Below are 19,494 nucleotides of genomic sequence, written 5' to 3' on the forward strand. Positions count from 1 at the left end.
GAGTAACCCCCCATGAAAGAGGGCTTACTCCTGAGTAAATATGCATCAGATTGCCCTGTTAGTATCTCAAACCATAACTACTAATTAAACAGCTACAGCTAGTCTAGTGTACAAGAAATGACTAAAATAATCAGCAAACGGCACTTTAGATAATGGCTGCATTTCTAGACAGACTTACCTGGAATTAAGTCCCATTGGACCCAATGGAGCTTATGTCTGAGTAGATATGCTAGGATTGTGCTGTAACAGATTTATGATGCAAGCCTATATATTCCTGCTCAGTGGTCCCATTGAGTTCAATGGAGTTTACTCCCAGGTAAATGTGTATATAGGGTTGCAGTGTTGTTGTGGAATAAACTTTCATGGTGTAGAGTCCATTTCCTTTAGATACATGAAGTATTATCCTCAGCACAGATGGATGGATGGATGGATAGATATTTCTCCCCATTAATATATAGAGAAATTTTTATATAAAGTTTGGCCAAATAAATGGTCATGAAATTCAATAATGATAATCTCTGACATTTCTCAGTGCAAGAGGTACAGTCTGGGACTGTACTGAATTCATTGCCCTTTGGCCCCACTATTTATATATTTTTTCCCTTGGTATCCATATGTATAGTAAGTATACCAGCCAACCATAACACTTTATGCATCTGATGAAATGCATTCAAATACATGAGGGCTTACAGCACAATAAATCTTTTTTTCTTGAAAATGCCACAAGACTTTCTTTTTGTGTTTCCAGTACTAAACCAACACAGCTACCTGCTGAAATAACCAGTTTCAAGTATTACAATAGAGCCGATTGCTGCAGTTTCTTCTCAACAATTTTATTTAAACCATTTAGGCTGTAATCTTATACCCACTTCGTTAAGAGTACGCCTCATTGAAGTCAATGGGGCTTACTTCTGAGTAGATATGCTTAGGATTGCACTGTCAAGATCTAAAACAGCAACTAAAATTTCACCTATAAGGTAAGGAGAAGTCACCCCCCCAGGTCAAAAACAGTCCTGAATAGGACTGTCACTTGATTAAAGAAATGTTACTTGATTAATCAAAATTAGTCCTAATTTATGAATTAAATATGCATATATTTGCATACGGCAAACCAATGGTTTTGAAATTTTAAAAAAATCCTTGTTTCTTGAAGAGGTATTCTCTACTCACTCACAAGAGGAAATGCCTATCATAACTGTAAGATAGTGTCTGTCATCTTGTTTTTATAAATATCTGCTGCCCAATTAATTGGAATACCTTTTTAGTTGATATAAGGTTTTTAATCAATTAATCCAACCAGTTAAATGTTACAACAGAATCCTGGTCTAATGAATTTTTCTAAGCAACTATATCCTTCACATTTTTACTTTCATTATTTCTATTCTTTTTTGGTATAGCAGAGTATTTCAGCGTCCAGAGTCTTTCACCACTTTTCAACAATAAAAGGTCAGGCTCTGTTCAGTTTTGTGTGTCGCAACGCCTGGTTGAGTCACAAATATACCTGACAGTACTAAAGCAGGTTTTCACTGCAGTGCCTGCTGTAAAAAAACCCAAAACAAAACCCAGTACTTTGCTCAAGGGAAGTGAATGAAATTGTGCAAATACAAACCTAAAAAAATAACAAAACAACTTCTCCACACGGGGCTTTTTATCCTGCAACTTTACCAGGGCTTCTGCTTCTGGATTCTTTATGCGATTAAGATCTGCTCCTTCACACACACTTCCTCCCGCTGCCCCCAGGGGTTGCCTTTATCTGCAAGTTCTGAATGTTTCATTATACAGCCACTATATGGTGCTGCTGTTATAGCACAACTCCCTCTTTACACAGACAAATTCAATTGACTTTTATATTACTTTATTATCTCCGTTTCAAATAAAGCCGCAGAAATGGTCAGAAAGTACAGGAGAACATAAGAAGAGCCATGCTGGATCAGACCAAGGGTCCATCTAGTCCAGCATTCTGTTCACACAGTGGCCAACCAGCTGTTGACCAGGAACCCACAAGCAGGGCATGAGCACAACAGCACCCTCCCACCCATGTTCCCCAGCAACTGGTGTACATAGGTTCACTGCCTTTGGTACTGGAGGTAGCACATATTCATCAAGACTAATAGCCATAGGAGAGGCACTCGAGGTTGACAACATCATGTAAAGGACCCGCAAATGTCCGTGAGTAACTGATCTCAATAAGATAAAAGCCCCATGTGGAGAAGCCCAAATTCTCCTGGAGAATCCTGCAAAGTTTTGTTGTATAATAATCAGGTGTGTACACCAACAACCACTTTGGGTGTGCTCCATTTACAAGCTAAAGTGTAGGTTTGGACTTCAATTAAAAATGCAGTTTTTAATTCAGTTTAAAAATTAGAGCTGTTTAGAAAAGTGAAGTTCAATTTGATGCGGCTTTAGAGTGAATTAGATCTTTGTATTTCCAGAGGGGCTCTAAAGGCTCTCTTTAACACCATTCACTGTTCATTCCCCAGATAAAAACCACCATTCCTAGCAGGCTCCACTGACCAAAATCCCTCTTTAATTTTCCACTCACTGGGGTCTGATTAGGTCCAGCAGCTGATTCACACACCCTTGTTTTTAAAAGAGACCTTTGTAATCTAAATGATCAGGGGGCTGGAGCAGCTCCCCTCTGAGGTAGTTTTTTTAAATTTTGGGGGGGTTGGGGAGGCAAGTAAGGGCGCAATCCTAACTAGATAGGTGGCTGCCTCTGACCTTGGAGGCAACTGCCTATCCAAAGCAAGGCAGGAGAGGCACAGGGGAATCATTCCCTCCACGCCTCTCCTGCCCTGCTATTTTTCGCTAGACAGCCATTTTTGGCTGACTAGTGGGGGTGTGTGTGTGTATGACTGGGAGAGGAAGCTGCCGTACAACATATTGCATGTGTTGTACGCGCAACCCGCTCTCCCCTCCCTGGAACGCCCCCCCAGCCGCTCCACTCTCCTCTTCCGAGTGGAGAGGATGGGGCTGCTCTGTGCTGCCTTGGAGGCAGCGTGGACGAGGGGGGCAGTCGGTTTTCCGGGAACCAACCTCCGAGCGTGGGCTCAGAGGTCAGTTCCCAGAAATGAGCATATCCTATGGCCCTCTAGACAGTGTCTAGTGGCCATAGGATTGCTCTCTTAGGGGAACATGGTAGAACTTTATAAAATTATGCATGGCACAGAGAATATAGAGGTTTTCTCCCTCATAGAACTAGAACCTGGGATCATATGATGAAGTGGAATGTTGAGAGATTTAGGATGAAAGGAAGAAATGTGCAGTTACAAGATGTGATGATAGCCACCAATTTAGGGTGCAATTTTATGCAAGTTTAGTCAGAAAAAGAGTCCTACAACTCCGAGCATGGCTGGCTGGGGAATGCTCAGAGTTGCAGGACTCTTTTACTGTCTAAACATGCATAGGATTGCACTCTTAGATGGTTTTTAAAAATGGTTAGGTAAATTCATGGAGGATAAGGCTAAATGACTACTTGTCATACTTCTAGGACCAAAAGCAACATGCCTCTAGGCCAGGAAAGGGCAACTGCCAGCCTGTGCTCCTAATCTAGCCCACAGTGGTTCCACATCCGCCCCTAGAGTCTAGGGCAGGGGTCCCCAACCTTTTTGGACCTGTAGGTAAATTTGGGAATTTGAGATACTGCTGTAGACACCACCACAACAGTGCCTAATCAGTGGGTTGCTGCTTTGGCGTCTGCCTTTTGCTTCTATGGATCTTAGGCTGTGTCTTATTCAACAACAATGTTTGCTTTGTGTCTATTGGACACCGTAACATCTCTTTAATAAGGGATTGTCTAATGCAGCTAATGGCTGGCAGTGAAATACAGCTAATGCTTTGTTCAAACATGTTTTAGTAATGTCCAGTAGTTGCTTCTTTTTGTGGGGAGGCTATTACACAGAAAAATTTTGTACTGGAACCGTCTTTAATATTCAGTGATGTACATGCTCTTTAAAACCATTTACCTGCTTCATGGAAATTAACAAATGTTCAGTGTAAATGGGTCCTCTTCACCCTTTCGACAGCTAAGAGACTAATATTACAACACTGGAAGGGTAAACACTCACCTCCTATAATGCATACCCCTGGTCTAGGGGGTACAAACAACCCACTCCACACATGGAATGAATGCATTGCCGCCACACTCATCGCCAAATGTCCATTTGAGGTTTGTCATAGGACAGGGGTAGGGAATGTGGGGTCTTCCAGATGTTAGTATCCAACTCCCATTGGTCCTCGATAGCATAGCCAGTGGTGAGAGATGATGGCAGTTGCAGCCCATACGTGGAGGGCCACATGTTCCCCATCCCAGTCGTAGAGTTCTTGCACATACAGATGTGCAAAGAGCTTCCGTATGCAAGGAAGGGCCCTAAATGGCTATGGTCCCTCGTATGACGTAGGACCTCTCCATGCAGTCATCTGTACATGCAGAGAACTCTTTCAAACAAACTTCAAACACATATTCATTGGGGGAGTGTCACAGTGGTGTGCGGTGATGGCAGTGAGTGGGGCAAGCTTGTGCATCCACCTCCACCTATTCGTTCGGCACATGGAGGGGATTGTCTGTAATCCCCTGAATACCAATTGCTGCCAAACAAAGCTGGAGATCGCTATTGCCCTCATGATGTCCACCTTGTGCTCTTCCCACAGGCATCCTGTTGACCACTGTGGGACAAAGAGGAGAAAGATAGGTCTTTTGTCTGATCCAGCAGGGCTCCTCTTATCTTGCGGTTTCCCTGGAGTGTTTGAAACTACTGCACAAACAAAGCTTGCTTTCATGCTTGCATTCCTGTTTCTCTGGAACTGCAATCTTTCATTCAGTCATTTATTACAAAGAATCCCAATGCGGTTGTTACCAACCTGTTGCCTTCCATTGTTTTCTGAATGGTCTTCCCATCTTTTTTCAGACCTGACATGGTTTTTTATTTTAAAATGAGGGCAGTATCTAACTGTGGTTTTGCACTAGTAGAAAGCTTGCACTTCCGCAAGTCTGGGCACTTAATTTTCATTGCTCCCCCCTCCCCTACTGCAGCCCTCAACAACTCCTGAAAAACTTCCCGAGAGTTGTAGGACCCTCCGGAACAGTATGGGATTCAGCTTTGGGATCTAGCTGCAGCAGGTAAGGGCGATAAGTCAGATAACTCATCTTGCATTAGCAGAAGTACTTTCCAGTAGTACAAAGCCACCATTCAATACAATATAAATGCAACTGCAGTGCCATCCTATCTAAGTGGGGCAAAATGCTACTGACTCTTCCCCAGTACTTTAGAGCAGAGAGGGGAGAGGACACTGGTAAGAGAGGAGCCTGCCTGCTGGAATCATGGGAAGGGTTCTGGCTCCATCTCCTACAGGTTCTTGTGTCATTTGTGCAGATGGCTCCATGTGAGCAAGGAGGAAGACGGAGCCTCCAGGGACTCAGCCTAAACACCCTGTAGCAGCGCAAGCAGCATCTCTACTCAAATATGAGTTGCTGCAGCAGCTCCTGCTGATGGAAGAGGAACGTGGGGTGCCAAGCTGGGGTGGTCAGAGAAACCCATTTTAGCCATTGAGCCATTTTAGGTCCTCGCCCCCCCCCCCATCTGCCTCCATCCCCTTTTGAACTCACAGAGGCTGGCCCTTCCTCTCCCGAGAACAGCAGAATGTGCATTGGGAGTGTGATCTTATTTTTATTTATTTTTTTATTTTTCCAGTTTCACGCAAATATAGAGTGAGGAAATGGTGGGGTTTGAGAGTGATTATAGGACTGAATGCCAGTGGCCAGGGGGGAAACCAGTTCAGGGAAATTGTTAAACAAAAAATATTAATCATGTCTGGAGGAACTTGCAATCCCAAGCACACTTTCTAAAGAGCAAGCTGCATTCAACCCAATGGTTGAATTACTTCTAAATAAACCTTACTTCCAATATTTACCAGCTATAGGCACTACAAGATTATAATGTGGAAGTTAAGTGCCACGCAGAACCAAAATTACCACTGAACATTCAGCTGATGACTGCAGAACAGCAGTGCCCCAGAGCACTAGCATAGATATTACTGAAGCGTGTGGTATCTTGTGTGGTACGTCTTCAGCACAGAACTTCCTGACAGATCAGGGAATTAGGTCTGTATTGCACCAGAGTAGGAAATAAAACTGGCCTTCCTATTCTATATTTTCTGAAGATATAATTATTTGTATTGATTTCTAGTGTACAACATGTCTCATAATCCATCTATCTGCAGCCTTTTGAATGGCTCACAGCTGACATCTGTGAACAGGAAGGGAATTTTGTTTGTGCCTTATATCCTGCTTTTCCTTAGAAAGCGTGACCAGATCCATATACTTGCCTACCTTCAGCAGTGCTATAGCTCTCAGGTGTTCAGACACCATTCACTGCAGCTTCGTCATGTGTTCAGCTATGTATTTGTTCATCCTGTTAAGTCAGGAAAAGCTCTCACTGTACTATTTTCAGTAAACCATCGAACAGAATTTTTAAAAGAAATGAAGGAAGCACCATCAAGCTCTGCATTAAAAAGGTCAACTTCAGAGTCTTCATAGCTGGTTGGGGGATTCTGGGAGTTGTAGTCCAACACATCTGGAGGGGCCCAGGTTGGGGAAGGCAGATCCAGAAGCGTGTTGAAGTCACATGACCATGAATCAGCCTTTTCTTTATGCTGTTGTTCTTGGTGCTGGACTGAAGATGTGGATCCTCCTCTTCCAGGACTGTTTTTTGTTATTAGTTTTTCCAGCTGGCTGCAGTAGGAGGAGGCAAAACAGCAAAGCCAGCTCCTATTGGCTTGGCTCAGCTCGGACCCACAACCATTTGGCTCCTCCCCTCCGAGAATTGCCTCTGTCATTGACCATTCTATCTGATCACTAAGCAGGTGTGTAACTACGAAGAATAAGCACCTCCATTTGCTTCTTTTCTTGGTAGTTCCCCATTTGCTTTTCCTTTTGTTTCGTGTTTATTAGAGTTGTAAGCCAGAGAGAACAGACTATTTAAAATAAAGTTTTTGTACAGCACCTTGAAAAGTTTAGGCGCTTTAATTTATAAATAAATTGTTCCTGCAATTATAATTTCAAACACCTATTTTGCTCTGATCAAGCTGCAGACACATGGAACAAGGTTGTGTGGTCAGAGACAAGTGATGGATAAATGCATTCATTAGTTGCATTGTAAAACAGGCAAGAAAACACATTCCATCGTTACCGTGCAATGTGAATGGGGATCACATCAGACAACAACTGTATTCAGATGCACTTGTAATGCATATGCAATCTGGATGGGCATCTATTCTGCACACTGGGTTCCCAATCCAGTAAAGAAGTCATGTGCAGAATATTGATTTTCCACACAATTTCCTTTGCTGGATCTGAACTGTGGATGAGAACTTGTCACATAATTAACGTAAGTCCATAGTGCTGGTTGAATTGTGTATATTTCCCATGAAGGCTTGTATATCATTCCACATTATAAAGCCTGTGCTAGATTCAGATCAGGTCAGTAATTGCTAAGCTAGGTCTTCAGTGGTCAACTGTTTGCTTTTCTCTGCCATAAACTTCCACTTTTCAACATCATTATTTTCTTTAATGGCCTTTGTAGAATAAACACTTTATCTTTATTGTATATAAAACCAATGGTTGAAAAAAATGCAAAAACAGGAAAAAGATATTATTTTATGTATTCTAAATGTTAACAAACGTCTTCTACAAGTATATTAATAGCTACCTGTACTTTCAATGTTATTTCCAGTACTCAATTTACAATTTTAAGAAACACAGAACTGACAGTTTCTGGCCAATGGTCAGGAATGCCGGGAGTTGAAGTCCCAAACATCTGGATATCTTTCTGCCCACCACTGATATAAATCATCTGTGGGCATTACTTGATCTGGGCATGCACTCAGATGAACATATGGGTCTTTGGTATGTGCAGGAGATCCCATTAAGTTAATCAATTAGAGAAAAATATGATCTTTCAGTGCAAAAGAAAGTACATACTGATGTGCTTCAGTCACTGAAATGAATCAGGAAGCTGTTTCAGGCAAGGCAGCTCTATGTGTACATTTTAAGTCTTGTACATTAGCTGGTTTATTGTATTGCATGTTTTTAGGTCTTACGTGGATAAGACAGTTATTGTGATAATAGGCACATTATTGCTCCAGAGTTTCCCTGAAAAAGGTCGAAACTTTTGGGATTTTTATGAGAAATTTACATTGATGAGATATCAATATTGTCATTGTACATGCACCATTTCAGGGGTTGCTCTACTAAACTTGTATTGAAATACAAAAACATTTACTCTGTCAACAGAACAAAAATAAGATTGATTTTTTCCCCTGTGCAGATCATCCTAAGCATGTATATTCAGAAGTAAGTCTCACTGAGCTCACCGGGGCTTACGCCATGTATCTATCCATGTATCTGTCCATAAGATTGTAGCCTTAGGGATGAGCCTCATTTATTTAGGGCTTGGGGGGAAAATGAATATTGGCAGCAAAGTAATACACACTTAAATCTACAGTCTGGAAGCCATCTGTATCCTACTTGGCACAGTGTTAGCATCGTAGCCAGATCTGATCTTCTGTAATTTCTTCCTAAGGCATGGGAAAAGCAGGATACTTTTACAAGCCAAAACCACAATTGGAATAACAACAGCTAACATAAATGTAGGGGGAGTGTACCATAAGAACTGGCCTATGTCGATCCACTTGTTCCATGCGAATACTAGTGCATGAACAGTGCACAGCAGCAGAGCTAAATATCCCATCTTGCTCTAGAAAGAAAGTAGTATATGACAGGTTAGCTTTTAAAATGCAAAAGAAATTAAAATAAACTGTAATGCACAGTACCTCATAGCTAGCCATATTTAGGGTTGTTAACTGACTAGAAAAAACAGTTTATTCTGCAGGCATGGAGATAAGTGCCATCATCTGCTGACTGGGGTGGATAAAATTGCTGTTAAAAGCACAGCTACAATAATGAGTTCAAAAGTTGGCACCCCTAGCTGTATCAAACCACCATGGGTTTAATTAAAATTCTCTGGAATTGCTGAAGAATACTCTTTATGCTTCTTGTTGCATATTCAGTCTGAGGCCAAAAGATTAGTCAATTGAGTATTAATAAAATCAGGATGTACAACTCTAAACTTCTAAAACACAAGACATATGTCCACATAAGACATGTGGAACTGTGGAACTCCGACACAGTGGACTTTAAACTTGGAACAGCAGTGTTCTTTTTCTAACCTTAATGTACAGAGATCCATGCCACCAGCCATTCTATAGTGGAAGAGTTTTGATTACTAGGCTGAACCTTTACTAACTCTCCTTTTGTTTCCAGGATTAGCTGGGCCAAATTTCCACCTCTTTGTTCTGACAGATTCAGTGCTGTTCTTTGCATTTTTTTTCAGTCACACAAAAGAACAGCACAAGAATTATTCCCAGCCTGCTGTTATCAACCAGCAGGTTAAGGTGCTTACTTACAAGTAGATCTGTTTATGAAGAGGGCTCCACATGCCCCTTGACACTAAGGATAGAAGCTTTTGTGCAAGCACTAACCTTCAGGTCTAATCACTTTCAATCCTGGGCTGGCAGGTGTGTGTATGTGTCTGGAGAAAGGACCTGACTATACCAGATTGGAACTGTTTGGAATTATCCTGTGCCTGACCACTGGCCAGTGTCTTAAAAGCAGAAGCCCCTTTTCAGCATTTAGATTTCTCAACTGGCAATACCAAAGACAGAACCTCAAATCGGTAATACATATATGTCCTGCCACTAAGGTATAGTTCCTCCCCAACAATCTATACAGTTTTATTCACATGTACCTGAATATAATGAAACTCTCCCCAGGTCAGTGAGTGGCTGACAGATGGAATTGATGTTACTGCCAATAAAGCCAGTAAAGCAAGTCCCAGAATTCCTAGAGACACATAAATCTCCATTCTCCAGACATCGTGTTCAATCCAGGCATTTTCCTTGTTCTGCTTCACCTGTGGAGAGAGCACTGCACTTTAAAAAATGTCAGAATTACACTCGAAAGACCCAAATGTACTTAAGATTCAGGACTGGGTAGCCACATCTCTTTTTTGCCTGGGATGTAATCTCTTCTGCATATGCGGGCTACATGGAGACACCTCAAGGGGAACTGGATTGTATAGAGAGGCAGCCCAGAGCCATTTCCATGATCACAAGTGTACTTTCTGCAGTGGCATCTATCACAGGAACAGCAATGAGCTGCTTTTGTACACATCCCAATTTGCACTGAGGTTTCTCCATGCAAAAGTGTACATGGGAGGAATCGCATGGCAAGGAGGAAAAAAAGCAGCCAGTCTGCATTGGTGTCATTTAACAATAATGCTGAACAAAACAAGATACATGTCATTTTCTCCTCATCTGTGTGGGCCACAAATTCGAGCATGGTCACATTTCTGACCCTTAAGCAAGGCATTGTTTAAGTTGCATCAGCCTGAGCCAAAGGAAAGTTAATTAGATTGAGAAGTATTTACTTACTTCAGCAAAGTTTTGACCCCCAAGGAGGATTGTTCCAATTCCTTTTTAACTTGATTTTCCCAGCAGGAACTGCTTTTATTCGCTGACAAACAGAATTCCATCTAAGGCTAAATGCAACCTTTGGCAGATGGTAACAACAGGTAATGCACCAAGAAACAGTATTTTAAAGCAGCTAATCAGCAGGCATTCTTGACAACTTTTGTTATCCTGCCAGGGAAGCCAAAGATTTCAAAAACCCTGTAAAACAGATCTGTCCACAGTACCAAGCTGCCATAATTTATTTATTTATTACATTTATATCCCACCTTTTCCCCTCTTGCAAGGAAGAGGGAGCTTACATGTTCCTCCTCCTCCTCTCCATTTTTATCCTCACAACAACTCTGTGAGGTAGGTTAGGCCGAGAGTCAGTGAGAGGCACAAAGTCACCTCATGAGCTGGCTGAAGGGGACTTGACTGACTGCGGACGCAAATGGCATCTAGGACACCATTTGTGGCCATAAAGTTCTTAGTTTAAGGTAAATGCAGCCGTAAATGGCTACATTTAGCTTAAACTAAGACCTTTGAGGCCGCAAATGGCGTCCTGGACGCCATCTGCGTCCACAGTCAGTCCCCTTCAGCCAGCGTTACGGCATGGTGGCCATATCGCTGGCAATCTGGAGGATCCGGCCGAAGAGGATTCCATGGGGAGGCGAAGGTAAGTGTTCTGTTCCGCCACGGACTCTGGGGGGGCGGCAGATTCTTTAGAATCTGGCCTTATTGGAGTCCGTGGCGGAATTCTCCGCCATCCTTAGAGTGCACCCAGTGAATTAATTGGGACTTATTTCTGAGCAGACATGTATAGGATTAAGAGCATAAGAACCACCCTGCTGGATCAGACCAAAGGCCTATCTAGTCCAGCATTCTGTTGGCACAGTAGCCAATCAGCTGCCCATGGGAAGCCCACAAGTAGGACCTGAGAGCAATAGCACCCCCTCACTTATGTTTCCCAGCAACTGATATACAGAGGCATTCTGCCTCTGATACTGGAAGTAGCATACAGTGATCAGGACTAGTTGCCATTATCCTTATCCTCTATGAATTTGTCCAATCCCCTTTTAAAGCTATCCAAATTGATGGCCGGCTACAACTTGTGTTAGCAAATTCCATAGTTTTAACTATGCACTGTGTGAAGAAGTACTTCCTTTTATCTGTCCTGAATCTCCCACGATTGAGCTCCATGGAATGACCCTGGGTTGTAGTATTATGACAGAGGAAGAAAAACTTTTGAATTTTATGAGAGCGGGATTGTGCTGTTAGTTGCCCTTTTGTATAATACTATCACCATTTCTGCAATATCTACTCCAAGACTGGGAAACCAAAATTGCACACAATGTTCCAGATATGGGTACACCAACAGTTTATATAGATTAATGTAATTATGATAAAACAAAATGGTGTACCTGTTGATATGCCCAGTTCAAGAGTTTGTATCTGTAAGATCTCCTCATCGGATAGCACAAGCTGTAGCAGGCATGCATTGAGGCGAAGAAGAAGCTAAGAAGCCCAAATGGTTTTCTTGATAGCATCCATCTGTCCAACCACTGTGGAAAACGTTTATACTTGGTTCCATAGTGGAGCTGGAAACCTGCAGCCAATATTCCTGGTAAATAAACCAGGGCCAAAAGGGTAATCGAAACCACTGGTAAGACTTTGTTTATGACCAGGATTGGAATTTTATAAAATACATTTTCTTGAGCGGTTACAAAAGGATGGATGATGTCCCTTAGGAAAGTGTAGATAAAGGTTAACAAAGATAGTATCAGCGCTGTCTTCACCGGTAAATGCCACTTAGGGAAAAGGGCATGTTTGCAGTCATTACTGGGAGAGGATTCAAACTCATCTATATAGATCCTTTGATGAATATGGGGAAAAGCAGCTGCTTCAGGTGTGCCAGTCGCTTGCAAATCTATAATCTGAAAAGGAGAAAACACAATACATAAACCTAAGAGGGATTTAAAAGTCTGTACCAGTATTGGAAGAACCCTGCATTGTTTCCCTTTGTAGACCTGCTTATACACATGCCATTTGAAGCTGTACTAGCCTGTGCATGAAGTTTTAGATTTCAGGAATTTGGCTATATTATTGGGATTGACCTGAAGGAACTTAAGGTTAAGGTTTCAGCTGCCCTTGTCACTCGTGATTTTAGGCACCAATGTTTATTTTGAGAAGCTCCCCACCTCCACAGATCATATTTCTTCATCAATCCTTTGTGAAGCCACGTAGCTTTCAAGAAGTGGGAAAACAATGCAATTCAAATACCATGAGGATGGAATGGGATCTCTGGGCTTTATAACACAACAGTCTGAAAAGGGATAGCAACTCCATTTTGTATATCTCCTGAACAATTATAGGTCCTTTGGTTTGTAATTTGGAGGTGGACATATCTGCAAAGAGAAGAATTGGGTTTCTATGTCTATATGGAAGGGCTTCCATACCAGGAAGTATTTCAGCAGGTGCCCCTTTTCTCACCATACCACTGAAACGGTGAGAAAATAAATACCTGCTCTAATTCTTTCTTCTGCTCAATGATTAAAAGGGTTATTTCCCCTATAACTTCCATCAGCCTTAGTCAGCATAGCCAGTGGTGAGGGCGGATGGGAGTTGTAGGCCAAAACATGTGGAGGGCCCCCAAGTTGCCCACTTCCGCCTTACCAATTGCTCCTGAAGTAAATTTACATTTCTTTATTGCACCTGGTAAGATCTTGACACTTCTTTTTTTAATCCTAGGATAAGTGTTTGTGCAAACAATACTAATACTTCTTGTATATATTTATAATACAGCATTTTTCACAAGGGCCCAAAGCATATTTCCACACATTTTATCAGGGCTTCACTGACAGTGTAAGAGCGCAGATAAGGAGCCCAATGGATTAAAAATGCTTTGAACTTGAGAAGCCAAAGTGCCAGACAGATTAAGCAGGGGAGTTGGGCATTATTCTGCATGAAGTAAGGCAGGGGTGGTCAGACTTCAGGCTTGTCAGATCTACTTTAATTTTTACTTGAACCCCAAGATCCACCACAAAAGACATACACTTAAAATTAAGAGCCACAGAATGACAGAATTTATTTTATTTAGAGTAGAAGAGAATAGTAGGGTTGGAAGGGGCCTATAAAACCATCAAGTCCAATCCCCTGTTCAATGAAGGAATCCAAGTCAAAGCATCCCTGACAGATGGCTGTCCAGCCTTGTCTTGAATGCCTCCAGTGTGGGAGAGCCCACCACTTCCCTAGGGAATTGGTTCCATTGTTGTATTGCTCTAACAGTCACGAAGTTTTCCCTGATGTTCAGCCAGAATCTGGCTTCCTGTAACTTGAGCCCATTATTCCGTGTCCTGCACTCTGGGAAGACTGAGAACAGATCCTGGCCTTCCTCTCTGTGACAACCTTTCAAGTACTTGAAGAGTGCTATCATATCTCCCCTCAGTCTTCTCTTCTCAAGGCTAAACATGCCCAATTCTTTCAGTCTCTCCTCATAGGGCTTTGTTTCCAGTTCCCTGATCATCTTTGTTGCCCTCCTCTGAACCTTTTCCAGTTTGTCTGCATCCTTCTTAAAGCGTGGTGCCCAGAACTGGGCACAGTACTCCAGATGTGGCCTAACCAGTGCTGAGTAGAGGGGAACTAGTACTTCCTGGGATTTGGAAGCTACGCTTCTATTAATGCAGCCCCAAATAGCATTTGCCTTTTTTGAAGTAACATCACATTGGTGGCTCACATTCAGCTTGTGATCAACAACAATTCCAAGATCCTTCTCACTTGTTGAGCCAAGTATCCCCCATCTTGTAACTGTGCATTTGGTTTATTTTTCTTAGGTGCAGAACTTGGAATTTATCCCTATTAAATTTCATTCTGTTGTTTTCAGCCCAGTGTTTTCAGCCTATCAAGATCACTTTGAATTTTGTTTCTGTCTTCCAGGGTATTAGAACAGAGTGCCACTGAACACATTCTGAGCCTATGCCTAAGAACTGGTTTTCAGTACCAGAATTAAACAGAGTTCACCGTCCTTTCACACAGAAGTCCACACTCCAGGTTACCACAACCTTTGTTCATTTCAGAAACCTAATTTAGGATGTGAAATCATGTTGTTGCTACTATTGTTAAACAACAGGGACTCAGAAATCCTTGCACGTGTACTGCAACGCATCCAAAAATCTACAAGTAGATCCCAATCTACCTTCTGCCCTGAGGTATCATAGCATTAAAAAATTTATTTAGGCCACCAAAATGCCTACCCAAGGACAGCAGAACATATGTAACCTAAAATAAATAATATATATGAAGATGAAAGTTACCAAATGGTTGTCATTCTCCCAAGTTCTCTCGGGATCCATTTTCTGATCTTCATCCTGATCCATGTTTTTGACCAATGACGACTGTCCTGCTCTCTATGGTGTGAGGATCTCTGCAAGACAATTTCAGGAGACACTTCATTTCTTTGTATTGTGCTACGTATATGGCTGGTACTTTAGAAATAAATAAATAATCAAATGTCGTGTTTTGTCTGGTAGGTCATTTTTACACAGAGAACAGAAGAGCAAAATCTTGTTACAGCGGTAGCCAAGCTGAAAGCGTTAGAAATTCCTGTTATGGACTCAGAAAGCCCAAGAGTTATAAAACATCTGGAACTTCACTCTGTGCCACCGCTGTATTTTCAAACAAACTTTGAGAGTTCGAAGTGTACACTTTTAATAAGTGAAGTGTGAGATGATCCATATTCTAACAAATAACTTTGTGTCATACAATCAGCAGTCATACAAAGACAAAAGTAGCTGTATTGACCAAAAGAAAAATTCAAAAGTCTGGATTAGGGTAATACCTTTATTAAAGGTGTCCCCAACCAGCCAACTTAAATACCACAAAAGATCTTGAAAGCTTGCACACTATTTTGTGACCTTTAAAAAGGTAAAGGTGTCCCCATCCAGTCGTGTCCGACTCTAGGGTGTGGTGCTCATCTCCATTTCTAAGCCGAAGAGCCAGCGCTGTCCAAAGACGCTTCCGTGGTCATGTGGCCGGCATGACTGAACACCGAGGTGCACGGAACGCTGTTACCTTTCCCGCCGTTTGGCCTAATTAAGCTAGTACCCTAATATGGATTCTGGAACCATCAGTAGCGGCTCAGGACCTTGATATGATGCTCACGTTGTTCTACCTCCAGCCAGTGCCAGCTCCAGGTTTTTAAGGGAGCCTTCGGCAAGACACCCTCAGAGGGCCCCCTTCCTCAGTGAGTCTCCCTCCTCACTGTCCTTGTCACCAGCTGCTACTGCTCCTCCTCCTCTTTCTCATCATTGCTACCACCTGCTTGCCAGGCAGGCAGACAGCCGGTGAGCAAGGAGGCAGCACCTCTACTGCTCCACCTTCTTGCCACCACCCTTGTCTGGGCCACAGCAAGAGGCAGGTGAACCAGAGGTCACAATGGTGAAGAGGAGCAGCAGCTCCAGCTTGCCAGTGGGCACCTGCTGGGATGCGGGTCTTTCGTAGGAGCCCAAACATGCCTATTCTTAATGCCGTCCCTGCCTCCAACCCCCTCCCCAAATACCGAAATTGTGGCTCCAAATATCGTAGGGATTTCAAGATACCTTCAATCCACTCCTTTACTGTTCTGCTTGGGTTTAATTTTCTGCATGACTCACACGTGGCAGGCCTAAACAAAGGAGTTTGAGCAGTTCGAGTCCTCTTATTTTTCTAAAACGCCAGGAGCAAGAAGGGGTGAAAACAAAAGAAAAAATTTCTCCGTTCTATTGTAAGGGAAGGGAGCTGCTGGATGGCACATAAAAGTCTTGGTCCATCCTTCTCACATGGGTACGATAAAAACAAAGATTACTGTGTATCACAGATACAAAATACAAGCTGAAGAAGCACAGTGTTAGAGGCCTCTATTCAACTGGGAGTATGTTTCATAAAACAAATCCAGACTGCTTAAGCAAGCGATGACTTCAGGGTGGTGTCCAGACATTTTGCCATAATGTCTTGCATCACTCTATGCAGATGTAAAAAGGCAAAAACATGTTACTATGAATAAAGCCAGTTTAAAACTCTTTTTTAATAATGAAGAAGGCAGTAGAAGTGGACCACAGCTACTATTTGCAGCGCAGGTAAAGTACAGTTCCTTGGTGACAGTTTTCACATAGCCCCAGGGCTCTTGGATCTCTAGGCAGGGACATATTAAACCTATTACTCCAATTCATCTTCAGTATTTATTTTGACATAAGTAGTGTGCTAGGTGTTACGTAGAAGAGTAACATGCTCAATGCCTACAGGGCTTACAGACTACATCAGTTACATGGCACAGGGACGGGGAGATACTGATCAGGGAGAGTTAAGTGGTAAGTCTTAGGTAACTGACAGTGCTATCCTATGCATTTCTACTCAGAAGTAGTGTGATCAATGGGGCTTACTCTGTAAGTGGGTAAAGGACTGCACCCAGAGATAAAGACTATGATTTTCTTCACATGTAATGACAACTGAGAGTATGGGTTGTTGTTGAATCGTGAGTGTTGTTACCTATGAACCCTGTGCTATGGTTTAACTATGGGTTATTAACCACGAACAACCCAGAGTTCACAATCCAACAACAAACCATGGGTTCTCCCTGGATTGCTCATGGTTAACCACCCATAGTCAAACCATAGTGCAGGGTTTAGGCATAATTCAACAACAACCCATGATTCAATGACAACCCATACTCAACCCATACTCTGGGTTATTGTTATGTGTGAACCAGGTTGAATAACATTTCCAAGTCTACAGACCTAATCACACTTAGCAAGGAACAAGTACCACTGAACACAATAGCACTTATTTCTGAGTAATAATGGATGCAATTGCCTAGAATTGCCACGATCCTATGCATGTGTATTTGAATATGGGTTGTCTCACTCAACCCTTTAGAGGAAATATTCATAGGACTGACCTATTAGTGTACATAGTGGCTAAAAACAGGCTTGAGAATTTGTAAATTCACTATTTTGGTTTTTAATTTAGTAAAGCAAAGCCTAGAATAGTCAAGTTCTTCCAGAAAACAAGTGTTCTTAATTGATCCAGTGAAAATGGGATACCCCATAGCAATCTGTAGAGATAAACTCAAGCCATATGACCAATTCAGTAATAAATTAGCAATGGCTCCAAATTCTGGGCACTGTGCTCAGGCAGAATAAGGAACTGGAGTTTCCCTTGCAGGCTGCAACTCTCTGCAAACTTAATTGAACTCAGTGGGACCCACAATTAGGCTGCTGCTAGCTAGTCAAAAACTGTCCTGAATTAGGGCCTAACTAAACTTGACACGGGGGATCAATGACCAAATCTCCCAATGGCTTTTTCCTTGATGAAAAGCTAGGGAACAATTTAGACGGGAGCCATGGCACAGGGGGAAGATTTTTTAACTCCCCCCCCCCCAACCTTTCCTTGTCTGCTATTCCCTCTTATCCTTCTGTTGATGCAGCAAAAGCAGTGCTCTAGGCAGTCACCAAGATCTGTCTGCCGATAAGCTTTGCTTTGCTCCTGTGCCAATACAGATGGTATAAAACAAAGAATGTACAATGTTATATACTAACAGCAAAAAACAAAACAAAACAAAAACCCTTCAGAAAAAACTCAAGGAGGGGCCAAGCATGTTCAGTGGCTAGAGAATTCAGTATGTTGTTGGGGGTGGGGGCGAAGAAAATCAGGATGGTGGTGGAATGGTGTCCAGGAAAGGGCATGGCTGGCTGGCACCCTGAGCAGAAGCACCCCATGCCGCTACATTTGGTTGCAGCACGTCCCACTTGTAAGAGATATTTCTGATTGCAAGCCTCTTAGAACGGCAAGTTTTGTCCTCATGATTTCAGATTTCTGAACACAACTTATTTTTCTTTGCTTGTGTGAACTGTGCGAACAGAATGCTGGACGACTTGGGCCCTTGGTCCGATCCAGCATGGCTCGTCTTCGGTTTCTGACGAGGGCTCTTGGCAAATTCTACAGAGGCAACGGGGATTTAAAGTCCGCAACGCTTAACCAAACGAGCCTCTGGTCTGGAAGAAACATGTCGCTTGTACCCATGTACCAACCCGCCCACGCGCCTGTTGGACATTTTGTACCTTATGACGTAGGCAAGACCGTCACGGGCTCTTGCTCCATCACCTCCTTGCCGCTGACGCTATTTATTTATTTATCCTTCTAAAAATATGTCCTATTTACACTGCAGGGGAGGAAAACGGCCCGAAGAAGGCAGCCCGTTGATCCTAGCTGCTGCTGGAGTACGCGAGAGCCGGCACTGCCTTGAGGCTGGGGGCGGTGCGGGGGGGGGGTCCCGGCCTCTTCCTGAGAGCGCATCAGCGGCTGAACAGCAAATATTTGGTTAGCGGCGGCGACGTGTCCTCCCTGCCCGGCTCCGGGGCTGTGCTGCTCCCCTCCGCGCGCCGGCCCGGAGGAGCGAGGATCTGTTGCCAAAGACTTAGGGCTACTTACACCTTTCCTCTGTCTGCGGGCCGGGAGCGGGCGACGAGGCGCTCCCCAGCGGGCGCGCTGCTCCAGCCAGACCGGCGTCTCGTCTCAGCCCCGCGCCTCTGCCCGCTCGGCATGGGGCAGCCGCCGCCGCGCCCCCCGCCCCGCCCCTGTCCTCGCCCCGCCCCGCCCCTGTCCTCGCCCCGCCTTCGGCATCCGTCCCGCGCCCGCCTTGCCGGCTCCGCCTTGCTTCTGTCCCGGGCAGCGGCGAGTCCTCGCGTCCGCGGCCGGCGCCGGGCTTGGGCCCTTCTTGGAACGAGGAGCTGGCTCGGAAATTGCAAACTTCAGGCAGCCCTCAAAGTTAAACCTACTTAAGAGGAAACCCATTGAAATGAATGGAACTTAGGTTAGTCATCATGACTAATCGAAGTCCCATTCATTTCACTAGGTCTACCCCAAGCCTAGGTCTACTCTGAGTCTTGTGTGGGTAGGCTTCTTCCCCGCCGTGGCGCCCCCCAGACGGGTTGCACTACAACTCCCAGCTGGCTGGGG

General features: G+C 43.5%; 1 protein-coding gene across 2 annotated transcripts; it reads right to left on the bottom strand.

Moving 5' to 3' along the window:
- Nucleotides 1–5,686: 5,686 nt before the first annotated feature.
- STEAP1 (STEAP family member 1) lies at nucleotides 5,687–19,066 on the bottom strand. 2 transcript variants are annotated; one of them, XM_084858942.1, is made up of 6 exons: nucleotides 18,967–19,066; nucleotides 14,817–14,926; nucleotides 11,928–12,440; nucleotides 9,804–9,968; nucleotides 8,662–8,753; nucleotides 7,548–8,574 (listed from the first exon to the last, which is right to left on the bottom strand). In XM_084858942.1, exons 2-6 carry the CDS (start codon nucleotides 14,877–14,879, stop codon nucleotides 8,496–8,498), a joined length of 912 nt encoding a protein of 303 aa, XP_084715068.1. In that variant the 5' UTR covers nucleotides 14,880–14,926; nucleotides 18,967–19,066; the 3' UTR covers nucleotides 7,548–8,495. The 2 variants fall into 2 exon arrangements, with proteins under 2 accessions (XP_084715067.1, XP_084715068.1); XM_084858941.1 differs by having other exon boundaries at nucleotides 5,687–8,753.
- Nucleotides 19,067–19,494: the final 428 nt, after the last annotated feature.

The sequence above is a fragment of the Heloderma suspectum genome, chromosome 5 (assembly GCF_057233095.1).
Source record: "Heloderma suspectum isolate Gila_16-S chromosome 5, 16-S_ref, whole genome shotgun sequence".
In the NCBI taxonomy this organism is placed as follows: Eukaryota; Metazoa; Chordata; class Lepidosauria; order Squamata; family Helodermatidae; genus Heloderma; species Heloderma suspectum.